The 24,394-nt window shown below is 48.0% G+C and overlaps 1 protein-coding gene across 1 annotated transcript in view; it reads left to right on the top strand.

Moving 5' to 3' along the window:
* Positions 1–24,394, top strand: part of map3k10 (mitogen-activated protein kinase kinase kinase 10) — an 80,699-nt gene that overhangs the window by 33,533 nt on the left and 22,772 nt on the right. Inside the window, exons 2-4 of the mRNA XM_087983907.1 lie at positions 19,032–19,212; positions 23,139–23,287; positions 23,419–23,594. Coding sequence (XP_087840033.1) covers positions 19,032–19,212; positions 23,139–23,287; positions 23,419–23,594 — 506 coding nt within the window. The remainder of the gene's footprint in view (positions 1–19,031; positions 19,213–23,138; positions 23,288–23,418; positions 23,595–24,394) is intronic.

The raw sequence follows: 24,394 nt of genomic DNA, 5'->3' as shown, positions 1-24,394 counted from the left end.
AAGCTTTGCCTATTTATCCTATCCATGCCCCTTATAATTTTGTAAACCTCTATAAGGTCACCCTTCAGCCTCCGACGCTCCAGGGAAAACAGCCCCAGCTTGTTCAGCCTCTCCCTATAGCTCAAATCCTCCAACCCTGGCAACATCCTTGAAAATCTTTTCTGAACCCTTTCAAGTTTCACAACATCTTTCCGATAGGAAGAAGACCAGAATTGCACGCAATATTCCAACAGTGGCCTAACCAATGTCCTGTACAGCCGCAACATGACCTCCCAACTCCTGTACTCAATACTCTGACCAATAAAGGAAAGCATACCAAACACCTTCACTATCCTATCTACCTGCGACTCTACTTTCAAGGAGCTATGAACTTGCACTCCAAGGTCTCTTTGTTCAGCAACCCTCCCTGGGACCTTACCATTAAGTGTATAAGTCCCGCTAAGATTTGCTTTATCAAAATGCAGCACCTAACATTTATCTGAATTAAACTCCATCTGCCACTTCTCAGCCCATTGGCCCATCTGGTCAAGATCCTGTTCTTTCCTGAAAGTGACAAGATCCTGACCTCAACATTCCCCACCCGGCTACCTGGGCTGACTTCGCTATTTATTAAAGAGAAATGGTTATCTGCTCATTGACCAAAATCTCAGTGGCTAGTTCCTTGAAATGGGAGCCAGACTGTCTGAGGATGATGTCAGGAAGCACTGCCTCACAGAAAAGGCAATGGGAGCTTGGAACTCTCCCTTCAAAGCCGTGTGTGTGTGTGTGTGTGTGTGTGTGTGTGTGTGTGAAAGAAAAAGAGAGAGAGAGAGACTCTGTGTGAGAGTTGGACAGAGGGGGTGATTCAATTGAAATTTCCAAAATTGGGATTCGTAGATGGTTGTTGGGTTAGGGAGATATGAAACCAAGGCTAGTATGTTAAATTACAATCTTATTGAAAGGAGAATGTGGCTTAAGGGGGCTGAATGGGTTTCTCTTGGAGAACAACAGAGGATATGAAGGCATCAGAGAGGGTCCAGGAAAGGATCATGAGATTGGCTCTGGGGTGAGGAACCTCCGTTAAGTTTAGCAGTTGGAGCTTGAGGGTGGGACTTCACTAAGAAGTGAAGGCTGAGAGGAGATTCGATTGAGGTGTTCAAATCCAGGAGGGTTCTGGATAGAATAAAGGGAGAGAAACTATTCCCATTGGTGGAAGAGTCAGTGAGCATTTAAGCTCATGGACATTAGCAGCAACAGTGACACGACCCAGGAGGAATTTTCACACATTGGTTAGGAAAGGTTACGCTGCCTCAGAGTGAGGGGGAGGCTGGTACAATCGAAGCTCTCAAAAGCAAAACCTCAACTGGAAGAATGGACACGGATTAGAAGGGGGACAAGGTAGCAGAGATGAGTTGATTTCTTTAGAAAGCCAGCAGGCCGAATGGCCTCCCAGGTGCTGTTGCTATTCCGCAAATCCCTGCTGTAAAATTGGAATTGGAAACTGCTGGCGAGTTAATTGAGGCCCAGCTGTTGAGGCTTTTGAAATACACGCAGGTGTTTGAAGGAGTGAGCTGGACGTTTTGTAATGAGGCACTCTAGGCCTTGGTTTTTTTGTTCATTGTTGCCAGGCATTTTCCCCTCCTGGAATCCGTCCAGTTAACTTGAATGTGGCACTTGATCCCTGCAAACAATTTGCATAGATACAAACATGTACAGCCTGGAGTCCTTTGTGAGACAAACGTTGTGTTTGTTTTGTATGGTTTAGGGGGTTTTGTCATTTTTTTCCTCGACACTGGCCTTTGCTGAGTTTCACTCACAAGAAAACAACACACGCAAAATAGAAAAGAAACTCCACTCTTGACCCTTTCTTTGCCAATCAGCGAGGTTCTGGCAGAGTTCACATTCACGTGGAGTGGAGTACGGAGATCTCTGGGATATAAAGTACAGAAAACAGGATGCAACATCCTGTGCGTGTGCCCCAAGGAGGATCAGTCACGTTGTTAAAGAACCAGAGTGACAAGTTAGAAACTCACATGATGAGAGTCTTTGTGATGTTTTTATTCAGTCACGGGACTTGAGCATCACCCATGATGGTGTAGAACTTGTTTCTTGGATGACTGGTGGTCCCTTTGTATATGGAAAAAAATTCTGCCTTGAGATATAAGTGTCACTAGGCAAGGCCAGCATTTGTTGCCTATCCTTAATTGCCCTGGAGCTGAGTGGCTTTCAGAGGGTAGTTAAGAGTCCCCTCTATGTTGCTGTGGGTCTGGAGTCACATATAACCCAGACTGGGTAAAGAGAGCAGATTTCCTTCCCTAAAGGGCATTAGCAAATCAGGTGGGCTTTTAGAACAGTTGCTGCTCCCCATCGTTGAGACTAACTTTCCTTTCTGGATTGAATTTAAAATTCCACCAGGCTGCCATGTCCCAGCGAATTAGCCTAGGCCCCCGGATTACAAGGCGGGTGCCAGGATCACGACACCACAGTTGTCTCTCCTGCCATCATGATGGTACTGGAGGTCATGGGGTTACTGTGGCTGGTGTGCAGCACCTACTCTGGCCCAAACACAGCTTACCGTGCCCCACTTGGCTTGATCCCCCTTTTGGTGCCACCCCACAAGACTGAAACAACAACCTGCTGCCAAAGGTGTAGACTGGGCCTCCTCCTGAGGTCCAACTCTTCAGCCAATTTGATTCACTCCACATTAGAGTGAGGAATGTCTCATGGCAATGAATACTGCAAAAGCTAGGGCCCAACATTCAAGCAAAGACATTGAAGACTTGCGCTCTAGACCTTGTCACACCTCTAGTCCAGTTGCTACAACACTGGCATCTATCTGACAATGTGGAAAATTGTCTAAGGATATCCTGCACACAAAACATCAGTATACATCCAACCCTCCTAACTCTTGCCCCATTGGTCTACTCTTGATAATCAGTAAAGTGATGGAAGATGTCATTAACAGTGCTATCATGCAGCACTCACTCAGCAATAACCTGCTCAGTGACGCCCAGTTTGGGTTCTGCCAGGGTCACTCAGCTCCTAACCTCATTACAGCCTTGGTTCAAACATGGACAAAAGAGCTGAATTCCAGAGGGGAGGGGAGAGGGACTGCCCTTGACAGTAAGGCTGCATCTGACTGAGTGTGGAATTTGAAGTCTTAGTAAAACTGGAATCAATGGAAGTCGAGGGGGAAAGCTCTCCAGTGGTTGGAGTTATACCTGACACGTAGGAAGATGGTTGTGGTTGTTGGAGGTCAGTCATCTCAGCTCCAATACATCTCTGCAGGAGTTCCTCAGGGTAGTGTCCCAGCCCAACCATCTTCAGCTGCTTCATCAATGACCACCCCTCCATTATAAGGTCCAAAGTGGGGATGTTCACCAATGCTTGTATTCAACAGAATTTGTGACTCCACAGCCACTGAGGCAGTCTGAATCGATAGGCAGCAAAGACCTGAATAATAACTAGACTTGGGAAGCCAGGTGGCAAGTAACACCTAGGCCACACAAATGTCAGGTGTCAGAGCCTAAACATCATCCTTTGATATTCAACAGCATTACCATCACTGATTTGTCCACTTCCAACATTCTGGGAGTTACCACTGACCAGAAACTGAACACGACCAACCATGTAAATACTGTGGCTACAGGAGCAAGTCAAAGGCGAGGAATACTGCAGTGGGTAACTCACCTCCTGACTCCCCAAAGCCTGTCCACCATCTACAAGGCACGAAGTGAGGAGTGTGATGGAATTCTCCCCACTTGTCCTGGATGAGTACAGCTCCAACAACACTCAAGAAGCTTGATACTATCCAGGACAAAGCAGAATGTTTGATTGGCACCATATTCAAAAGCATCCACTCCCTCCACCACCGATGCTCAGTAGCAGTAGTGTGTACCATCTACAAGACGCACTGCAGATATTCACCAAGGCTCCTTAGACAGCATCTTCCAAACCCATAACTTCCACCATTGATGAGGAGCAGTCGACACATGGGAATAACACCTCCTGCAAGTTTCCCTCCAAGTCATGCACCAGCCTGCTTTGAAAATATCACTTTTTCTTTACCATCACTCAATTTAACTCCTGGCACTTTCTCCCATAGGTCTACCTACAGCATACTTACTGCACTGCTTCCAGGCGGCAGCTCAACACCGCCTTCCTGACGAAGGGCTTTTGCCTGAAACGCAATTCTCCTTCTCCTCAGATGCTGCCTGACCTGCTGTGCTTTTCCAGCACCACACACTCAACTCTAGTCACCAGCATCTGCAGTGCTCTCTACTGCCTTCTCCAGGCCAATTAGGGATGGGCAATTAATTCTGGCCTTAGCAGTCATGACCTCCCAAGAAATAATTTTTAAAAACTGGTAGGCAGTTGCTTTAATGTTAACCCAAGTAATGGCATCTCCGGCAGCGCAGCACTCCCTCAGTATTGCATATGGGAGTGTCAACCTGGACCTGTAGGTTGGACTCAAATTCCGGGTTGGATTCCTGATGAAGGGCTCTTGCCTGAAACGTCGATTTTCCTGCTCCTTGGATGCTGCCTGACCTGCTGTGCTTCTCCAGCACCACTCTGATCTAAACTCTGGGTGGGTGGCACAATGGTTAGCACTGCTGCCTCACAGCGCCATAGACCCAGGTTCATTTCCCGCCTCAGGCGACTGACTGTGTGGAGTTTGCACATTCTCCCTGTGCCTGCGTGGGTTTCCTCCGGGTGCTCCGGTTTCCTCCCACAGTCCAAAGATGTGCAGGTCAGGTGAATTGGCCACGCTAAATTTCCCGTAGTGTTAGGTAAAGGGTAGATGTGTAGGGGTATGGGTGGGTTGCGCTTCGGCGGGACGGTGTGAACTTGTTGGGCCGAAGGGCCTGTTTCCACACTAAGTAATCTAATCTAATCTAATTCAATGCACCTTAGACAATAGCCAGAAGCTGAAGGAAGTGATCTAGTCAGTTATGGATTGAATCCAGACCCAATGAAAGCTTGTGAGTTAACTGAGTTGATAGCAACTCCAGAGGGCAAGGGGTCAATCAGCCTTTCCAGTAGGCCCGAAAGCAATGCTAGATGGGCATTACCATGAGATAGTGAGCTACTGTGACATAAATCCAACAGACCAGGAACTAAAAACAAATCTTGACATGTGAAAAACAAGAATATAAATATTTTCCAAGTCTTTTGACTGTATACCTTCCAGCCTCTGTCCTTGTAGCACTGACAACTTCAGTTTCAAAACGGGGGTGTTGTCAGACCGCAGGCGGTGGAGGTCAGTGGGTGTGGGCTATTGGTGTGAATCAGCTGCTGCAGAACAGAAGCAGAAGTGGCATTGCATTGTTTCCTTGCCGTTAACTCTGGGAGACAAAAACAGCCCTTGGGGAGAAAATAGTAATTCACAAGGCCAGGCTGGGAAAAAAAATGGAAATGTGGAGTTTTATTTCCACACAGCTTACACAATGGTGCTTTATCACTAATGAGCTATGAATCCTATCGGAAAGATGTTGTGAACCTTGAAAGGGTTCAGAAAAGATTTATAAGGATATTGCCAGGGTTGGAGGATTTGAGCTACAGGGAGAGGCTGAACAGGCTGGGTCTCTTTTCTCTGGAGCGTCGAAGGTTGAGGGGTGACATTATAGAGGTTTACAAAATTATGAGGGGAATGGATAGGGTAAATAGGCAAAGTATTTTCCCTGGGGTGGGGGAGTCCAGAACTAGAGGGCATAGGTTTAGGGTGAGAGGGGAAAGATATAGGGGCAACTTTTTCACACAGAGGGTGGCACGGGTATGGAATGAGCTGCCAGAAGAAGTGGTGGAGGCTGGTACAATTACAACATTTAAGAGGCATTTGGATGGGTATATGAATAGGAAGGGTTTGCAGGGATGTGGGCCGGGTCCTGGCAGGTAGCACGAGATTGGGATGGGATATCTGGACGGGTTGGACCAAAGGGTCTGTTTCCATGCTGTACATCTCTATGACTCTACAATTCAATTGTTGTAATTCCGGAGATCCAGCAGCCTGTTTGCGCACTGTAAGCTCCCATTGCAGTGTGATAATGCCCAGGTAATTGTTTTTATTTTGTGCGTGAGATATTGGTTGAAAGATAAATATTGACCAGCGCACCAGAGAGAATGCCCCTGCTGCTCTTCTAAATCGTGACCACAAGATCTTTTAAGTGCAAGATGGCAGACTGTGTGACATTCCATGGGCAGATTAAAAAGATTTTACAACATTGCTTTAAGCCACATCACCATCTCAGCTAATAAGAAAGTTCTCAAGATAACGTAGAGTGCAATAACATCTTCAGGTATCATTCAATGCTTTACATGGGACTAATCTCTACGGATGATTCCATTCAGAACAGGAGCAGGCCACCTGGCTCTTCAAAACTGTTCCACTATCGAATCAGATTATAGCTGATTATTTCACAGCTTCGCCTACCACTGCTAAGTTTTTGTCTCCTTGTTCATCGAGAATTTTTCTGTCTTTGCCTTAAAAATATTCAAAGACGCTGCTTCTACTGCCTTGAGAGAGTTCACCTCCCGTGGGGAGACCACAAATCCAGCAACACAGCTAATGTACTGGGATGCTTGTTCAAATCCCAAAATGGTGGAATTTGCATCTGGATTTAATGATGACTATGAAACCATGGTCAATTGTTGGAAAAACCCATCAGGTTCACTGAGCACAGGGTCCCACCAGAGTGCTGTACACCTGAGTACATGGTCCCAGCAGAGCGCTGTATATCTGAGCATGTGGTCCCACCTGAGCATGTGGTCCCACCTGAGCATGTGGTCCCACCAGAGTGCTGCATAACTGAACACATGGTCCCACCAGAGCGCTGTACAATTGAGCATGTGGTCGCACCAGAGCGCTGTATAACTGAGCACGTGGTCCCACCCGAGTGCTGTACAACTGAGCACGATGTCCCACCCGAGCGCTGTATAACTGAACACGTGGACCCACCAGAGCGCTGTCCAACTGAGCATGTGGTCCCACCAGAGCGCTGTATAACTGAACACATGGAACCACCAGAGCGCTGTACAATTGAGCATGTGGTCGCACCAGAGCGCTGTATAACTGAACACATGGTCCCACCAGAGCGCTGTCCAACTGAACACATGGTCCCACCAGAGCGCTGTATAACTGAACACATGGAACCACCAGAGCGCTGTACAATTGAGCATGTGGTCGCACCAGAGCGCTGTATAACTGAGCACGTGGTCCCACCCGAGTGCTGTACAACTGAGCACGATGTCCCACCCGAGCGCTGTATAACTGAACACGTGGACCCACCAGAGCGCTGTCCAACTGAGCATGTGGTCCCACCAGAGCGCTGTATAACTGAACACGTGGACCCACCAGAGCGCTGTCCAACTGAGCATGTGGTCACACCAGAGTGCTGTATATCTGAGCATGTGGTCCCACCCGAGCGCTGTATATCTGAGCATGTGGTCCCACCAGAGCGCTGTATATCTGAGCATGTGGTCCCACCAGAGCGCTGTATATCTGAGCATGTGGTCCCACCCGAACGCTGTATAACTGAGCACGTGCTCCCACCGGAGCGATGTATAACTGAATATGTGGTCCCACCCAAGCGCTGTACAAATGAGCACGTGGTCCCACCCGAGCGCTGTACAACTGAGCACATGGTCCCACCCGAGCGCTGTACAACTGAGCACGTGGCCCCACCAGAGTGCTGTACAACTAAGCATGTGGTCCCACCTGAGCGCTGTATAACTGAGCACATGGTCCCACCCGAGGGCTGTATAACTGAGCACATGGTCCCACCCGAGCGCTGTACAACTGAGCAGGTGGTCCCACCAGAGCGCTGTACAACTGAACACATCCCGCCAGAGCGCTGTATAACTGAGCACGAGGTCCCACCAGAGCCCTGTATAACTGAACACGTGGTCCCACCCGAGCGCTGTACAACTGAGCACGTGGTCCCACCCGAGCGCTGTATAACTGAGCACGTGGTCCCACCCGAGCGCTGTATAACTGAGCACGTGGTCCCACCCGAGCGCTGTACAACTGAACACGTGAACCGACCAGAGCGCTGTACAACTGAGCACGAGGTCCCATCCGAGCGCTGTACAACTGAGCACATGTCCCACCCGAGCGCTGTATAACTGAGTATGTGGTCCTGCCCATGCGCTGTATAACTGAGGATGTTGTCCCACCCGAGCGCTGTAAAACTGAACATGTGGACCGACCAGAGAGCTGTATATCTGAGCATGTGGTCCCACCAGAGCGCTGTATAACTGAAGCACCTTTCCTCTCTCTTTCATTCCCCTGTATTAAACGTTCTATTTGCTTTCCTGATTATTTGCTATAGTTGCATACTGATCTTTGAACGCACAGAAAAAACTAAATTATCTGGACATTACCACATTGCCTGTTCTAGGATGTCCGAGTGCTAATTCTGCACACATAGTGACAGAGTCGTAGTGATGTACAGCATGGAAACAGACCCTTTGGTTGAACTCATCTATGCCAAAATCCTAAATTAATTTAGTCCCATTTGTCAGTATTTGGCCCTCCAAACCCTGTCTATTCATATACCCATCCAGATGTCTTTCAACTGTTGTAATTGTATCAGCCTCCACCACTTCCTCTGGCAGCTCATTCCATAGACACACCACCCTCTGGGTGAAAACGTTGCCCCTTAGATCCCTTTTAAATCTTTTCCCTCTCATCTTACACCTTTTCCCTCTAGTTTTGGACTCCCCTACCTTGTGAAAAAGACTTTGTCTATTCCCCTTATCAATGACCTTCTTGATTTTTATAAAATTCTGTAAGGTCACCTCTCAGTCCCTAACCCTCCACGTAAAACAGCCCCAGCCTATTCAATCTCTCCCTATAGCTCAAACCCTCCAACCCCAGCGACATGCTTGTAAATATTTTCTGAACCCTTTCAAGTTTCACAACATCCTTCCTATACCATGGAGACCAGAACTGAACACAGTATTCCAAAAGTGGCATAACCAATGTCCTGTACAGCCGCAACATGACCTCACAACTCTTATACTCAATGCACTGACCATAAAGGCTAGAAAACCAAATGCTTTCTTTGCTACCCTACCAACCTGCAACTCCACTTTCAAGGAACTATGAACTTGCACCCCAAGGTCTGTCTGTTTGGCAACACTCCTCAGGACATTACCATTAAGTGGGATGTGTAAAGTCCCCACCTCTCAGAGATTTAATTCTGGCTTCAGAAACCTCGTCTCTCTCCAGTGATTTCACTTCCAGTTAGACTGATGTTTACCCTGTGTGTGTATCTGTTCATTAACCTTTCTGGTCAGCCCAGACCCAGGCTAATGTGGTGTTTGAAAGTCAACACTTTAATTTGATGCATCAACTACAATTTTTGGACTGGGTTCAGTGTGGGTTTCAGAGTGAATACTCAGAGAGCCCAGTCAGCACATACTCTGCGTGATCCTGTTGTCCTACAGAAATGCACAGAGCTTAAAGGCAGGTCCAACAATGTCCCCCTCAATTTAAAATTCTCATCTGTGTCTTCAAATCCCTCCATGGCCACAACATACAATAGCCGTTTGGATGCTGGGATTGCACTGTGCATGTAACATTCTCTTGGTGGGTCAAAGAGGGAAGACAAAGAATTAGCTGCACAGTGTGACATCGGAGTGCTGAGGCTAGAGGAAATACCATTCCCAAAAGCCTGATGCCTGCTGTAGCCAAACAGGATTAAACACTGGTCACTCACACAGGGCGTGTCTGAGAAACCAGTTCAACTTTTATGGATCTGCTGAGCACGGTGGTGAGTTTCTCACTTGGCAGTGGATAGTTTGCAATTAAAGGGGATTATAGCTCATTAAAGCCCTTGTTAATGCCACAATTCACCTCATTATTGTTCAGTTTCCTATCTTACTAAACACTCCCAATCAACCAGACACTGGTAGCTGTATCGTCCGCTCACTGCTTGTGACAAAGGGCATCCAGGTTAGAACAAAGAATAAAGAAAATTTACAGCCCAGGAACAGGCCCTTCGGCCCTCCAAGCCTGCGCCGATCCAAATCCACTGTCCAAACCTATCGCCCAATTCCTAAGGATCTGTATCCCTCTGCTCCCCACCTACTCATGCATCTATCCAGATGCATCTTAAATGAATTTACCATCCCTGCCTCTACTATCTCTGCAGGCAACGCGTTCCAGACACCTACCACCCTCTGTGTGAAGTACTTGCCGCTTGTATCCCCCTTAAACTTTTCACCTCTCACCTTGAAAGTGTGACCTCTCATTATTGAATCCCTCACCCTGGGAAAAAGCTTATTTCTATCTACGCTATCTATACCCTTCATGATGTTGTAGACCTCAATCAGGTCCCCCTCAATCTCCTTTTCTCTAATGAAAACAATCCTAACCTACTCAAACTCTCTTCATAGCTAGCACCTTCCATACCAGACAACATCCTTGTAAACCTTCTCTGCACCCTCTCCAAAGCACAATGTTCAGGCACCAATATATCCAGTTGTGCTCCATGGACATCCCACATCCATGGGCATTGACATTGAACATGTGCCAGGTTCTAAGAAGCCTCATGGCGCTATCTCCAATCCTCAAGTGCACCAGCAGTGCTCGCTGTAACACCAATCTGCTGGTGTTGGGGGCTCTTCCACTGGTTGTGGGGGGATGATATCCCACACGTGCATTATCCTGTCTAGCAGATCTCCAGACCTCTGTGCACAAAGCAGCGTATCAAATTCCTCTTGTCTGCCATATCTGGGGCAAATGTCAGGATCCTTATAGATACCAAATTCACAGCAGCCTTTTAAAGATGGCACCGGGAATTCTGGTCAATTCCAGGATATCCCCGCAGTGCTGAGCTGTTCCAGGAATAGCGGGTGGTAAGTTGGGTCCAGAGTTGGATGAGAGGGATGCTGTAGAGATGGAGTGGATAGTTAATGCAGCAAGTTATAGCAAGAAAATTCTTTCGGTCCTGCAGTGAAAAGTACTTCAAAAAAACCCAATGCTCTGGCCCAAGCCACAAAAAAGTTAGATTCAATCCAGTATGTCAGTGTACCTTTAAGGGATATAACATAGACCTGAGGCTATAAAGGTCTCTGACTCCATCTTACTGGCGATTACCTGAAACATGACACTCTATTGTTCTTCTGCTGTAACTGGCTAGCTCAATGCCAGGCCAGACAATTCCAAGTCTGTCAGTTTATTATTTGGACTGAGCTGTTGGATTCCTCATTGCCATACTGTCCATGCTCAGTTTCTCCTGTTACGGGGGACAATGTAAGCATTGGCACATCCAGTAAAAACATCCTGAGGCAAAACGCGTGTCAGTAATGGGGGCAGAAATGCTAGTGGGGAGGAAAGCAAGGGGTTAACTCACTTGGGTTCAGACCGAGGCCTCGACAATGAAGGGTTTGTTTTATTCGTTGCATTTGGTTCCAAGGGAGGGACAGATTCTAATCAGGTGACCTTGACATTTTTCAGTCTCTTTCTCTTGCACTCTCTTTTTTTCTTTCTCTGTCTCACTTCACCCCCCCCCCCCCACTCACAGTTTCTGCCTCTCAGTTTCTTTCCATCCTTCCCTCTTTCCGTCTCCATTTCTCTCTTTCCGTGTCCCTCCCTCCTTCTATCTGTTTTTCTCTCACTGTCTCTCTCTTTCTGTTTCTCTCTCTTTTTGCCCATCTCTCTTTTCTATCACTCTCTCCACTTGCAAATAAATACGCCTTTTGAGAAACCCAGTCATGGCAGTGAGAGAGAACGATCTGTTTCTCCTCCTTTAACCACTGAGGGGGAATGTTCTCCAGGTGACCTCTTGGGGAGAGGTTGTTATTCAATCTCAGGCCTGGCTGGGAGCTCTCGGGAGGTAGCTTGACTGTGTCAGTGTCCCATCATAATGCCCCCCTCAGTCCCCCCACCGTCTGTGTGTGTGGGTGCATTGGGCACAGGGAGTCAGCTTTTGAATGAATAATTCAAACATTCGGTTGAAACCAGCCCACAGCACCAAACCAGGCATTGATTATGGGATCTTCCTATTCCCATCAGCTTGTACCACACTAGCACACGCAGCTTCATCTTCACTGCAGCATCCTCGCTTCAGAGGCAGATCGTTGTAGGTCTGAGTCCCTCTCCAGGTTGACGCTCCCAATGCGGGCTTGAGGGAGCTCAACACTGTCAGAGGTACTGCTTCTCAGCAGGAGGTCAAACTGGAGCTCCATGTGGAGTGTTGAAGGAGATTCTGCACTGTCCATGGTGCCGTCTCATGAAGGAGTCACTAAACTGAGTACCCACCCTTCAAGTGACGCAAAGATCCCACAGCGTTGGTGAAAGTCACAAGGTGCAGGTGAACAGATCCTCAGGCCTCAGCAGGTCTGCACCATCAGATCCTCAGGCCTCAGCAGGTCTGCACCATCTTGCTACCACTCCAGTAAGATCAGGGTGACTGTCACAGACTGTCACGAGTGAAAGGTCAGGATTGGGGCCCAACTAGAAAGTGAACCTGGAACTGAGGCTCAGATGATCTCCCATGGGCCACAGATGATCAATATTACTATGGTGATCAGCAACAGCTATCGGGTTCATTAAGGTCCTTTAGCGAAGGAAATCTGCAATCCTGACCTCGTCTTGCGGAAGTCAACGTTTCAGGTGTAACCCTTCTTGAGTCTGCACCTTCTTAACCCTCCTCCACTTCCTGATGCTGCCTGGCTTGCTGTGTTCTTCCAGCTTCCTGTCTGTCTATTTGGATTCCAGCATCTGCAGGTTTTTTTTGTCTCTAATGCTGACCTGGTCTGGCCTACAGGTGACTCCCGACCTACGGCACTGTGGCTGACTCTTCCTCAGAAAGCTAACAAAGGCTGGTCTGGCCAGCGGTGCCCACATCCTATGAACGATGAAAACAAAGTTCCCCACTCCTTCATCCCCTCGGACTTCCAGGTCAGTTGTTGTTGAACAAGACTCATTCAGCGACAAGCTGGACAGGAAGGCTGGGAGACAGACTCCCAACCTCCCTTCAATCCCTGTGGCTGTCACTTTAGCCTGTCAGTAGTGACAAGATATGAAATAGCATTGTTTGTCTGAAACCTTTCCATCTCTCTGTACCATTTATAGAATCATCGAATCCCTACAGTGTGGAAGCAGGCTATTCAGCCCATCGAGCACACACTGACCCTCCGAAGAGCATCCCACCCTGACTCACCCCTCAATCTATCCCTGTAACCCTGCATTTCCCATGGCTAACCCACCGAGTCTGCACATTCTTGGACAATTTACCACGGCCAATCCACCCTAACCTGCACATCTTCAAAGTGATTTGCTACAATGAGGCACTCCCCAATTGTAATTGTGAATATTGTGCAGCAAGATCCTAAAATGTCTCTGTAATTTTGTTTTGATGTGCTGCATGTGAGAAAGTGTGTGTGTATGTCTGGAGGGGTTGGGGGAGGCAGTGATTGTTGGCACAGGTTCATAGTGAGCTCTCCAGCAGGCCCTGGCTCCAGTACTCCAGCAGAGGGCACTCAGTCTAATGTTCCGTGGGATAATAGCGCCTCTGCCAGTGCAGCACTTCCTTGGTACCGCACACAGGTCTCCGTTATCATCTCATTGAAAAACAGCACCTCTGCTAGTGCAGCACTCCCTCAGTACACACACAGGTCTCCGTTATCATCTCATTGAAAAACAGCACCTCTGCTAGTGCAGCACTCCCTCAGTACACACACAGGTCTCAGTTATCATCTCATTGAAAAACAGCACCTCTGCCAGTGCAACACTCCCTCAGTACGCACACAGGCCTTTGGTTTAACGTCTCAGGGAGAGGCAGCACCTCTGACAATGCAGCACTTTCTTAGGGTAGCACGGTGGCTAAGTGTTTAGCGCTGCTGCCTCACGGCAGCAGGGACCCAGGTTCAATTCCACCTCTGGTGACTGTCTGTGTGGAGTTTGCACGTTCTCCCCCTGTCTGCGTGGGTTTCCTCCAAAGATCTGGGTGGATTGGTCACATGTTGCAATGTGTTAGGTGGGTTACCATGAGAAATGCGGGGTTACAGGGGTAGGGTGGGACTGGGTGGGATGTTTTTCGGAGGGTCAGCGTGGACTTGGTGGGTCAAATGGCTTGTTTCCACACTGTAGGGATTCCATAACATTCTATTCTCAGTATTGGTGTTTTGGCCTCAATCTTTTTGAAGATCATTCAGCCTGTCAGTCTTCAGGCCCAGCTGACTGCAATGCAGCCTGCTCTTAAAAAGAAACCTCAATCAACTTCCAGTTCAGCAGGCGAATCGCATGCGAATGTTTTGACAACACAGGCGTACTACAGATTACAGTATTATTTTTTATTGCATTTTATTGCATCAGGAATATTAAAACAAAGTGAAAATTATAAAGTATACATTGCAACTATGCTCGCACGCAAACCTGCGGTGAGTTTGACAAGGGCACCTTTAGATCAATCAGGTGTGTTCCAGCATAACAAAACCGGTTTGTAAATGGAGCAGTGTTTACACCCAACAGGAAATAGGTGCTTTTGAAATGGAGAGTACAGAGTGGACAGGAGGGGCCTTTTGTTCCCCCCTACCCCACCCAGTCTGTTTCCATGGCAACCGTGGTCACTAGTCAACCTGTCAGTGAGGCAGCTAGAGGTGGCTCTTCTGTTTTGTGAAAACATTCAAAAGAAACATTTGGCCCATCTGCTCTGTCTCCTAGCCCAACTTTGCATCCCTTCGATGTACTGACACCAGCTCTCCCTTAGGGACCGAGTCCCACATTAGACCATAAGACATAAGAGCAGAAATTAGGCCATTCAGCCCATCGATTCTGCTCCGCCATTCAATAATGGCTGGTAACTTTCTCGACCCCATTCTCCTGCTTTCTCCCCACAACCCTTGATCTCCTTTACAATCAAGAACCTATCTATCTCTGTCTTAAATGTACTTAATGATCTGACTTCCACAGTCTCATGTGGCAGTGAATTCCGTGGATTCCCCACTCTCTGGTTGAAGAAGTTTCTCCTTTTCTCCATTCTCAAAGGGTCTTCCCTTTACTCTAAGGCTGTGCCCTCGGGTCCGAGTCTCTCCGGTCAATGGGAATATCTGTCCAACATCCACTCTGTACAGGCCATTCAGTATTCTGTAAGTTTCTTGCCACTCTCTGGGGAACAAAGGTTTCTCCTAAATTTACAATTAAGGTTATACATGATTTTTCTCATATTCATGGCCCCCTCATTTAGGACAGCTGCTCCCTCTCCCCTCCAGACAAGTAGAATGTAGGAACCCCTTTGAGTCTGTTCCATAGTTCAATCAGATCATGGAAGAACTGATTAATTGGCTGTCAAGGGCTTTGGTGGTTGGGGGGGGCTGAAGGTTGTGAAAGGTGCTATATAAATGCACATCCTTCCTTAGTGCACTGATCCCTAGTTTTGCTGCACTCGCTAACTGTGCCTTTGTTGGGTTGTGATGGGTGCTGCTCAGTTGCAGATTGTCTACTGGGAGCTAGACTCTCTCCCCCTCACACCAGCGTCCAGGATAACAGTCACAGCCTGTTAGGGTCAGAAACTTCAGACGGGCAGGTCATAAACCTTCAGAATCCCTATCCCAGTGAGATGTGAAGGCTCTGTCTATTGAAGGATGAGTCTGTTAGGACTTTGGACAAGCTGAGATAGAAGTTGATCTGTTACATTAGAGAAGAACTAATTGCTGTCACAGGTCTGTTTCTCTACTTGGGGGTGGGGGGAGGAAAACAAATCACAGACTGGTTACAGCCATTCAGCCCATCGTGTCTGTTCTAGCTGTCTGCAACAACAACGTGACTAGCTCCACTTCCTCTGCCTTTTCCCCCCCCATATCCCTGAACATATTCTCTCTCTGGGTGGGAGGAAATGTGAGAGTGTGTAGGGAGGGGAGTGGGGGCTCACTGAGAGAGCATTGTGTTCCATCTATATATACACACACACACACGAAAAACAAAAGTAAATCTGTCATTTTGATGGTTCCTGTTGGACAGGTCAGTGGTAGCTGGAGTAATGCAGAACACAAAGGCAGAGAGGACACGGGTGTCTGGGGATATGAAGGCACTTAAAGCACCAAAGGAGGGGGGTGGGGGCGGTGGGGTGCAGTTCACTCTGTGAGCAATAGTTGGACAAATAACTCGCCAGTTCCATCGTCCCCATATCACAACCCTGTTTGTGGAATCACGCATACTTCAAATTCCTCCTTATCCAGATCAGGTCTGGGAGTGGGAGATACAGGTGAGGGAGGATGGGTAGATGGGGTTGAGGGATGGACGGTGAGTTAGTGTGAGGGATGAGGAGGGGTTAAAAAAAAAGGGGCAGTAATGTGGCAAAGTCCCTGTCCCTAGTAGGAATATTGTCTATGTACAGACTTTTTACCCCCACCGATCATCATAACACCATGAGGTTCCTTCACTTCATTTGACTGGAACATGCACTGAGACAATATTCCTTCCTTGAAAAGTGCCAAATTACCCAGGTATCTGCTCTGTCTCTCACTCAGCACAGGTCTGACGTGTCATTCTATTGTTAAAGTGAATCTGCCTCGGGTGCACAAAGTATTTCAAGGCCAGATTGGGGATAATTGTCCATGAGGGAGGTTTGTTGATGAGTACATCTTACTAAGTTTCTAGCCTCAAGTCAGAAGACTGGTTTAAAACTCCATTGTGGACTTTCGAAGCTTCAGGAATACATATCTGTAACATTTTCCTCTGATGTCCTGGAATTAGACGAGGGATTGGTTAGGGCATTCCTGATGAAGGGTTCCTGCCTGAAACATCGATTTTCCGGCTCCCCGGATACTGCCTGGCCTGCTGTGCTTTTCCAGCACCACTCTAAACTCGACTCTGATCTCCAGCAACTGCGGTCCTCCCTTTTGCCGAGGGCATTTATTGCCCTTTCCTAATTTAGAATGTGATCCTCAGCTGCATCCTTGAACCACTGCAATCCGTAGGGACACTCAGTGTGCTGACTGGGAGGGAGTGTCAGGAATCTGAGGGATCCTGATGAAACCCTCAGTGTGTACATATGCATCAGTAAACCAGCTCCTGCTGAGTAATTTTCACTTGTCAACACTGTTGAAGATACCTTCCATCACTTTGCTGCGACTCAGCATTGGATTGATGGGGCAGTAATTGGCTGGGTTGGATTTGTCCTGTTTTATTCTTGACAGCACACGCCTTCAACATTTCTTCAGACAACACAGAATAGCTTGGGACGGGTATCAGTGATGCTGAAGATGATGCCGGGTGGAACCTTCACTCCGCACTCCTGGTTGAAAATGATTGTAAACGCTTGTCTTATAAAAAGGCTTTTTGGGCTTTGCAATATTGTTTATAACAAAACATAATTTACAAGCGTCAAAGGTCCCAGTACTGATCCCTGCGGAACACCACCAGTTACTGATCTCCATTCCGAAGAGCACCCTTCCACTGCTACTCCCCGCCTTCTGTGTCCAAGCCAGTTTTGTATCCATCGAGCGAGTTCACCCTGGCATGAGGTACCTTTTCAAATGCCTTACTAAAGTCAAAAAACAAAGAACAATACAGCTCAGGAACAGGCCCTTCGAGCCTGTGTCAACACATTTTGCCCTTCCATACTGAAACTGCCTTCACTTATAGGATCCATATCCCTCTTCACTTCCTATTCATATGTTTGTCCAGGTGCTCCTTGAATCTGCTCCTACCACCACCTCTACGTTCCATGCACATACTGCCTTCTGTATGAAAAAAAACAACCTTTTTTTAAACTTACGTTCCAACTCCCTTGCCCTCCCCCCACCTTGAACCTGTGTCCCCCAATAATTGACCCCTCCACCCTGGGGGGAAAAACACCTCATACTTTCCACTCCATCCATGCCATTCGCAATCGAATAAACTTCGATAGGGTAATCCCTCTATCTCCTATGTTCCACTGAAAACAAACCCAGTCTGACCAACCTTTCCTCATAGTTAAAATCCCCCATACCACGCAACCTCCTGGTCAAATCCATGTGGACAACATTCACTGCCCTTCCCTCACTCAATCCGTCTTGTCACCTCCTCCAAGAACTCAAGCATGTTGTAGGTGTGACGTGGAGGGGCCAGTGTTGGACTGGGGTGGACAAAATTAAAAATCACACACCAGGTTATAGTCCAACAAGTTTATTTAGAAGCACTAGCTTTTGAAGTGCTGCTCCTTGATCAGATGATTGTGGAGGTTAACATCATGCTCACAGAATCTATAGCCAAAGGAGTCCAGTGTCATGGGGATGTGACACAGTGAACAATCTTAGATTAAAACTTTCATCTTTTATAATGGGATATGCTAGTTTCTGTTCTTTGATATGTAAATCCCAGAACTTCTTTTAAATTACATTCTCAAGGTAGCTCAGTTTTTTAAACAGTAGGTGTGAAGTCTGTCTGTGTCCCAATGCTATGCCAGGCTGACAAACCCTCTGCACAGTTTTACAGAGTTTTACATGGATTCATGCAGTTCTTGAGCAAAATAAAATGTAATTCTGCAAAAACAAATTCACCCCATAAGCTTATATGCGTGCACATGTAGTAGTGACGGACTGAGTGTGCGAGTGTGAGTGCGTGTGGGTGTGAGTGCACCTGAGAGAGAGAATGTGTGTGTGCGTGTGCGTGTGTCACACAACACCAGGTTATAGTCCAACAGGTTTAATTGGAAGCACTAGCTTTTGGAGCACCACAACCACCTGATGAAGGAGCATCGCTCCGAAAGCTAGTGCTTCCAGTTACCTGTTGAATATAACCTGGTGTGTGATTTTTAACTTTGTACGCCCCAGTCCAATACCAGCATCGCCAAATCATAAGCTTGGTTAAGTGTGTGTGTGAGTGTGATGGGATATGTGTGATGTAGATGATCAGCTTCTGAAGCCCCGGGATAGGCTGATGGGACCAGAATGTCTATCCTCTTGTGGACTAATTGTTAGGAAATCTTCAGGGAAAGAATTTTCATTGCAAAGACAAGTGAGGATGAAGGTTGTGTTAGACTGAGTGAAGTGCTGCCCCTTACAATGAGATTGAAGGGCGGATTTTGCCTTGTCTTATTCAACTTGTCTTCTGTACTTTCCAGTTCTGATTCTCGAGAAGGCAGACAGCGATGATCTCACCAACAAGACGCTGAAGATCACGGATTTTGGTTTGGCACGGGAGTGGCATCGAACGACCAAAATGAGCGCCGCAGGCACCTATGCCTGGATGGCCCCTGAAGTTATTAAGTTGTCCCTGTTTTCCAAGAGCAGCGACGTGTGGAGGTAACAGGGACATGGGAGCCGGACCAACTCTGGCAAAGGCTAGTGCTTCCAAAAAGGAACTGGGGGATAATGACTAAATATTCCAGCTTTTCCAAATAGCTGAGTCCTCTCCATCACTGGGTGTGCCGATGTTCACCTCTATGAATGTTGTCCCATTCCGTCTCAGTCTCTCTCAGACACTGGCCATTCCCATCTCAGTCCCTCTCAGACACTGGCCATTCCCGTCTCAGTCCACCTCAGACACTGGCCGTTCCCGTCTCAGTCCCTCTCAGACACTGGCCGTTCCCATCTCAGTCCCTCTCAGACACTGGCCATTCCGGTCTCAGTCCCTCTCAGACACTGGCCATTCCGGTCTCAGTCCCTCTCAGACACTGGCCATTCCGGTCTCAGTCCCTCTCAGACACTGGCCATTCCGGTCTCAGTCCATCTCAGACACTGGCCGTTCCCATCTCAGTCCCTCTCAGACACTGGCCGTTCCCATCTCAGTCCCTCTCAGACACTGGCCGTTCCCGTCTCAGTCCCTCTCAGACACTGGCCATTCCCATGCCATCCTGTCTGGACTCCCCTGTACTATGTGTTTATAGCAGAGTTGTTACAATGTGGAGGGAGGCCATTTGGCCCATCAGGTCTCTACTGGCTCTCTGAATATTTTGACTCAGTGCCAAGTCCCTGCCTTTTCCCCATGACCCTGCACTTTGTTTCCATTTAAATAACCATCCAGTGGGCTCTCGAATGCCTGAGTTGAACCTGCCTCCATCACACTCGGGAGGCGATGGCCTAGTGGTATTATCACTGGACTGTTAATCCAGACACTCGGGTAATGTTCTGGGGGCCCAGGTTCAAATCCCACCATGGCTTTGGTGGATTTTGAATTCAATAAATATCTGGAATTAAGAGACTAAGGATGATCATGAATCCATTGTGGATTGTTGGAAAAAATCCCATCTGGTTCACTAATGTCCTTGAAGGAAAGAAACTATTACCCTGGTCTGGCCTACATCTGACTCCAGACTCACAGCGATGGGGTTACATAGAACATAGAAGAATACAGCGCAGTACAGGCCCTTCGGCCCTCGATGTTGCGCCGATCCAAGCCCACCTAACCTACACTAGCCCACTATCCTCCATATGCCTATCCAATGCCCGCTTAAATGCCCATAATGAGGGAGAGTCCACCACTGCTACTGGCAGGGCATTCCATGAACTCACGACTCACTGAGTAAAGAACCTACTCCTAACATCTGTCCTATACCTACCCCCCCTTAATTTAAAGCTATGCCCCCTTGTAGTAGCTGACTCCATACGTGGAAAAAGATTCTCACTGTCGACCCTATCTAAACCCCTAATCATCTTGTACACCTCTATCAAGTCACCCCTAAACCTTCTTTTCTCCAATGAAAACAACCCCAAGTGCCTCAGCCTTTCCTCATACAATCTTTCTACCATACCAGGCAACATCCTGGTAAACCTCCTCTGCACCCGTTCCAGTGCCTCCACATCCTTCCTATAGTATGGCGACCAAAACTGCACACAATACTCCAGATGTGGCCGCACCAGAGTCTTATACAACTGCAACATGACCTCAGTACTCCGGAACTCAATTCCTCTACCAATAAAAGCCAGTACGACATATGCCTTCTTCACCGCACTATTTACCTGGGTGGCAACTTTCAAAGATTTGTGTACACGGACACCAAGATCCCTCTGCTCATCCACACTACCAAGTATCCGACCGTTAGCCCAGTACCCCATCTTTTTATTACACTTACCAAAGTGAATCACCTCACACTTAGCTACATTGAACTCCATTTGCCACCTTTCTGCCCAGTTCTGCAGCTTATCTATATCCCGCTGTAACCTGCCACATCCTTCCTCACTGTCTACAACTCCTCTGACTTTCGTATCATCCGCAAACTTACTCACCCAACCTTCTAACCCCTCCTTCAGGTCATTTATAAAAATGACAAACAGCAATGGTCCCAAAACAGATCCTAGTGACGGCACTCCAAGATGAACCTTTGCCATCAACTACTACCCTCTGTCTTCTTCCAGCCAGCCAACTCCTAATCCAAACCTCCAACTCACCCTCAATGCCATACCTCCGTATTTTTTGCAGTAGTCTACCATGGGGAACCTTATCAAACGCCTTACTAAAATCCATATACACCACATCTACTGCTTTCCCCTCGTCCACCTCCTTAGTCACCTTCTCAAAGAATTCAATAAAGTTTGTGAAGCACGACCTGCCCTTCACAAAACCATGCTGACTATCCTTGATCACATTATTCCTATCCAGATGTTCATAAATCCTATCCCTTACAATTCTCTCTAAGATTTTGCCCACAACAGAAGTGAGACTCACCGGCCTATAGTTACGAGGGTTATCCCTACTCCCCTTCTTGAACAAGGGAACCACATTTGCTAGCCTCCAATCTTCTGGCACTACTCCTGTAGACAACAAGGACATAAAAATCAAGGCCAATGGCTCTGCAATCTCCTCCCTTGCTTCCCAGAGAATCCTAGGATATATGCCATCAGGCCCAGGGACTTATCTATTTTCACCCTTTCCAGAATTTCCAACACCTCTTCTCTACATACCTCAAAGCCATCCATTCTACTTAATTGTGACTCAGTACTCACATTGACAACAATGTCCTGTTCCTGATTGAATACTGACGAAAAGTATTCATTCAGTGTCTCCCCAATCTCTTCAGCCTCCACACGCAACTTCCCACTGCTATCCTTGACTGGACCTATTCCTACCCTAGTCATTCTTGTTGACTCTTAACTTTTGGAGATGGGCCAATAGATCATTCCATGAGTGAATAAAAAAATACTTTGGTTCTGTGTTCCAGGAAAATGTCTTTTTCTCAACCTCAGGTTTGCTGCTTTTGCAAAAACTCTGACTCTCCACCCAGTCCTGTTCACCCATTGTCCTGCTCTGCTCACTGACTGCATCCGCTCAGGTTCCGGCAACCCCACACTACCGCCTAACTGCGGTAGTGCTTATTTTTCCCCAGCACCCATGGTGTGTGTGTGCAGGTGTGAGACACAGTGAGAGACACAAGGTGCACAAATCTTTATTCAAATTTCCACCACCAGGAAGAAAGGAAACACCCAAGTGGCCAGTGACAAGCAGTGCCCTTCACATCAAAGGGCAATGCTGTGCGATCAAACAGTGAAGGGGGAGGGCAGGGATTAAATCAAAATAGAGTTGGAGAGGGAAATAATGCACTCCACTCCCTGCGATGCCCACCTCCCCCTGAACAACTCCAGGGTTGGTGGAGACTGCGTGCTCCTTCTCCAGAGACACCCGGGCTCTAACGGACCCACGGAAGAGGGGCAGGCAGTTGGCCCTAACGACCCCCTCCACGGCCCGCTTCCTGGACCTGTTTATGGCCAGTTTGGCCAGGCCAAGGAGCAGACCCTCTGGCAACTTCTATTGTGAAATTTCCCTCCTTGATCTGGCCTCTTCCTATCTGACTGAACGCCTTCAGACCCACAACCCTCTGAGATCTCTGTGCTGTTCTACTCATGCTACTCATGCCCTTTGGAGGCCCCTTACTTTCCTCAAACCCCTCCCCCCCCCCCCCCCCCCCGGCTCTGCCTTCAGAGCCCGGACCCTAAACTCCAGAACTCCCCGCTCCAAACTGCTCGACCTGCTCTCCCTCTCCTTGGTGATGCTACTATCAACCGGCCATGATTTCAGTCACCCGCTCTAATATCTTTGGGCTTGGTCTCAGGGTGGTTTGTGAACATCCCTGTGTTGGAATGTCTTCCTACACTGAAGGTGCAACCTAAATGCAGGCCCCTGTGTCGCTGGACCAGTAAATGCAGCACCCGGTGAGGGGTTTAGGCTGTTGGGTTTGGAAGGGTCTTTGTGATTTCCAGTGGGTTTTTGATTCTTGGTTTGACTCTGTCCTCAGTTTTGGAGTCTTGCTGTGGGAGCTGCTGACCGGGGAAGCTCCCTATCGGGAGATCGATGGGCTGGCTGTCGCTTATGGAGTGGCTGTTAATAAACTAACCCTTCCGATCCCGTCCACCTGCCCCGAGCCATTTGGTAAACTGATGGAAGGTAAGAGCACCATGGCTACAGTCTGATTACGACGCAGCTCAAACGTTGCAGCGTGAACAGGTTAGCTTCTAGTTTCTCGGGTGTGGCCCTGTGAGCGTTGAGGCCCTGACTGTGGATGTGCTTGGTGGCAGATTGTTGGAATGCAGACGCGCACGGCCGCCCCTCATTCACCTCGATCCTCGCTCAGCTGGTGGAAATCGAGCAATCGTCCCTGTTCGAGATGCCTCTGGAATCATTCCACTCCCTCCAGGAGGACTGGAAGCTGGAGATCCAGCAGATGTTCAACGAGCTGCGTACAAAAGAGAAGGTGAGCGAGAGCAGGTGGGAGGAGCTTCCTACTGTCCTTTCACTGTGGGTGGAGAAAGGGAGGGAAGGTCGGTGACTCCGTGGTCAGGAGATGTGAAGCTGGAAGAGCACAGCAGCTCAGACAGCAACCCAGGAGCAGGAATGTCCAGGACCCTTCATAGAGATGTACAGCATGGAAACAGACCCTTCAGTCCAACTCATCCATGCTGACCAGATATTCAAGCCCAATCTAGTCCCATTTGCCAGCACTTGGCCCTTATCCCTCGAAACCTTTCATTGGGTTTTGGCCCAAAACGTTGACTCTCCTGCTCCTCGGATGCTGTCTGACCTGCTGTGCTCTTCCAGCTTCACATCTATTGACTCTGGCTTCCAGCATCTGCAGTCCTAAACGTCATCGAGTTGGTAAATCCATCTTCCGTCATGAGATTGCCTGACTACTGAATGATGGTCCATCGCCAAGAGTCATCATTGACTCTTCTTTATAATTTCATGAGATATAGGTGTCACCAGCAAGGCCGACAGCTGTTGCCTCATTGCCCCTGAACTGAATGGTCTCCTGGGCCACTTCAGAGGGCAAGTAAGAGTCAACCACAACGTTGGGGTCTAGAGTCACACATAGGCCAGACAGGGTAAGGATGGCAGATTTCCTTCCCTAAAGAACATGAATGAAACAGATCGTTTTATTCTTACACAGTTGCTGGACCTTTAATCTCAAAGAATGAGAGGCGATCTCACTGAAATTTGCAAAATACTTGAAGGGATAGACTGGGGGGGAAGCTGGTAGGATTACGGCCCCCGAAT

This window comes from Chiloscyllium plagiosum, unplaced genomic scaffold (assembly GCF_037043375.1).
Source record: "Chiloscyllium plagiosum isolate Xiang-an unplaced genomic scaffold, Cpla_swu_hap1 HiC_scaffold_47, whole genome shotgun sequence".
Classification (NCBI taxonomy): domain Eukaryota; kingdom Metazoa; phylum Chordata; class Chondrichthyes; order Orectolobiformes; family Hemiscylliidae; genus Chiloscyllium; species Chiloscyllium plagiosum.
This window is presented reverse-complemented; position numbering and strand designations above follow the sequence as displayed.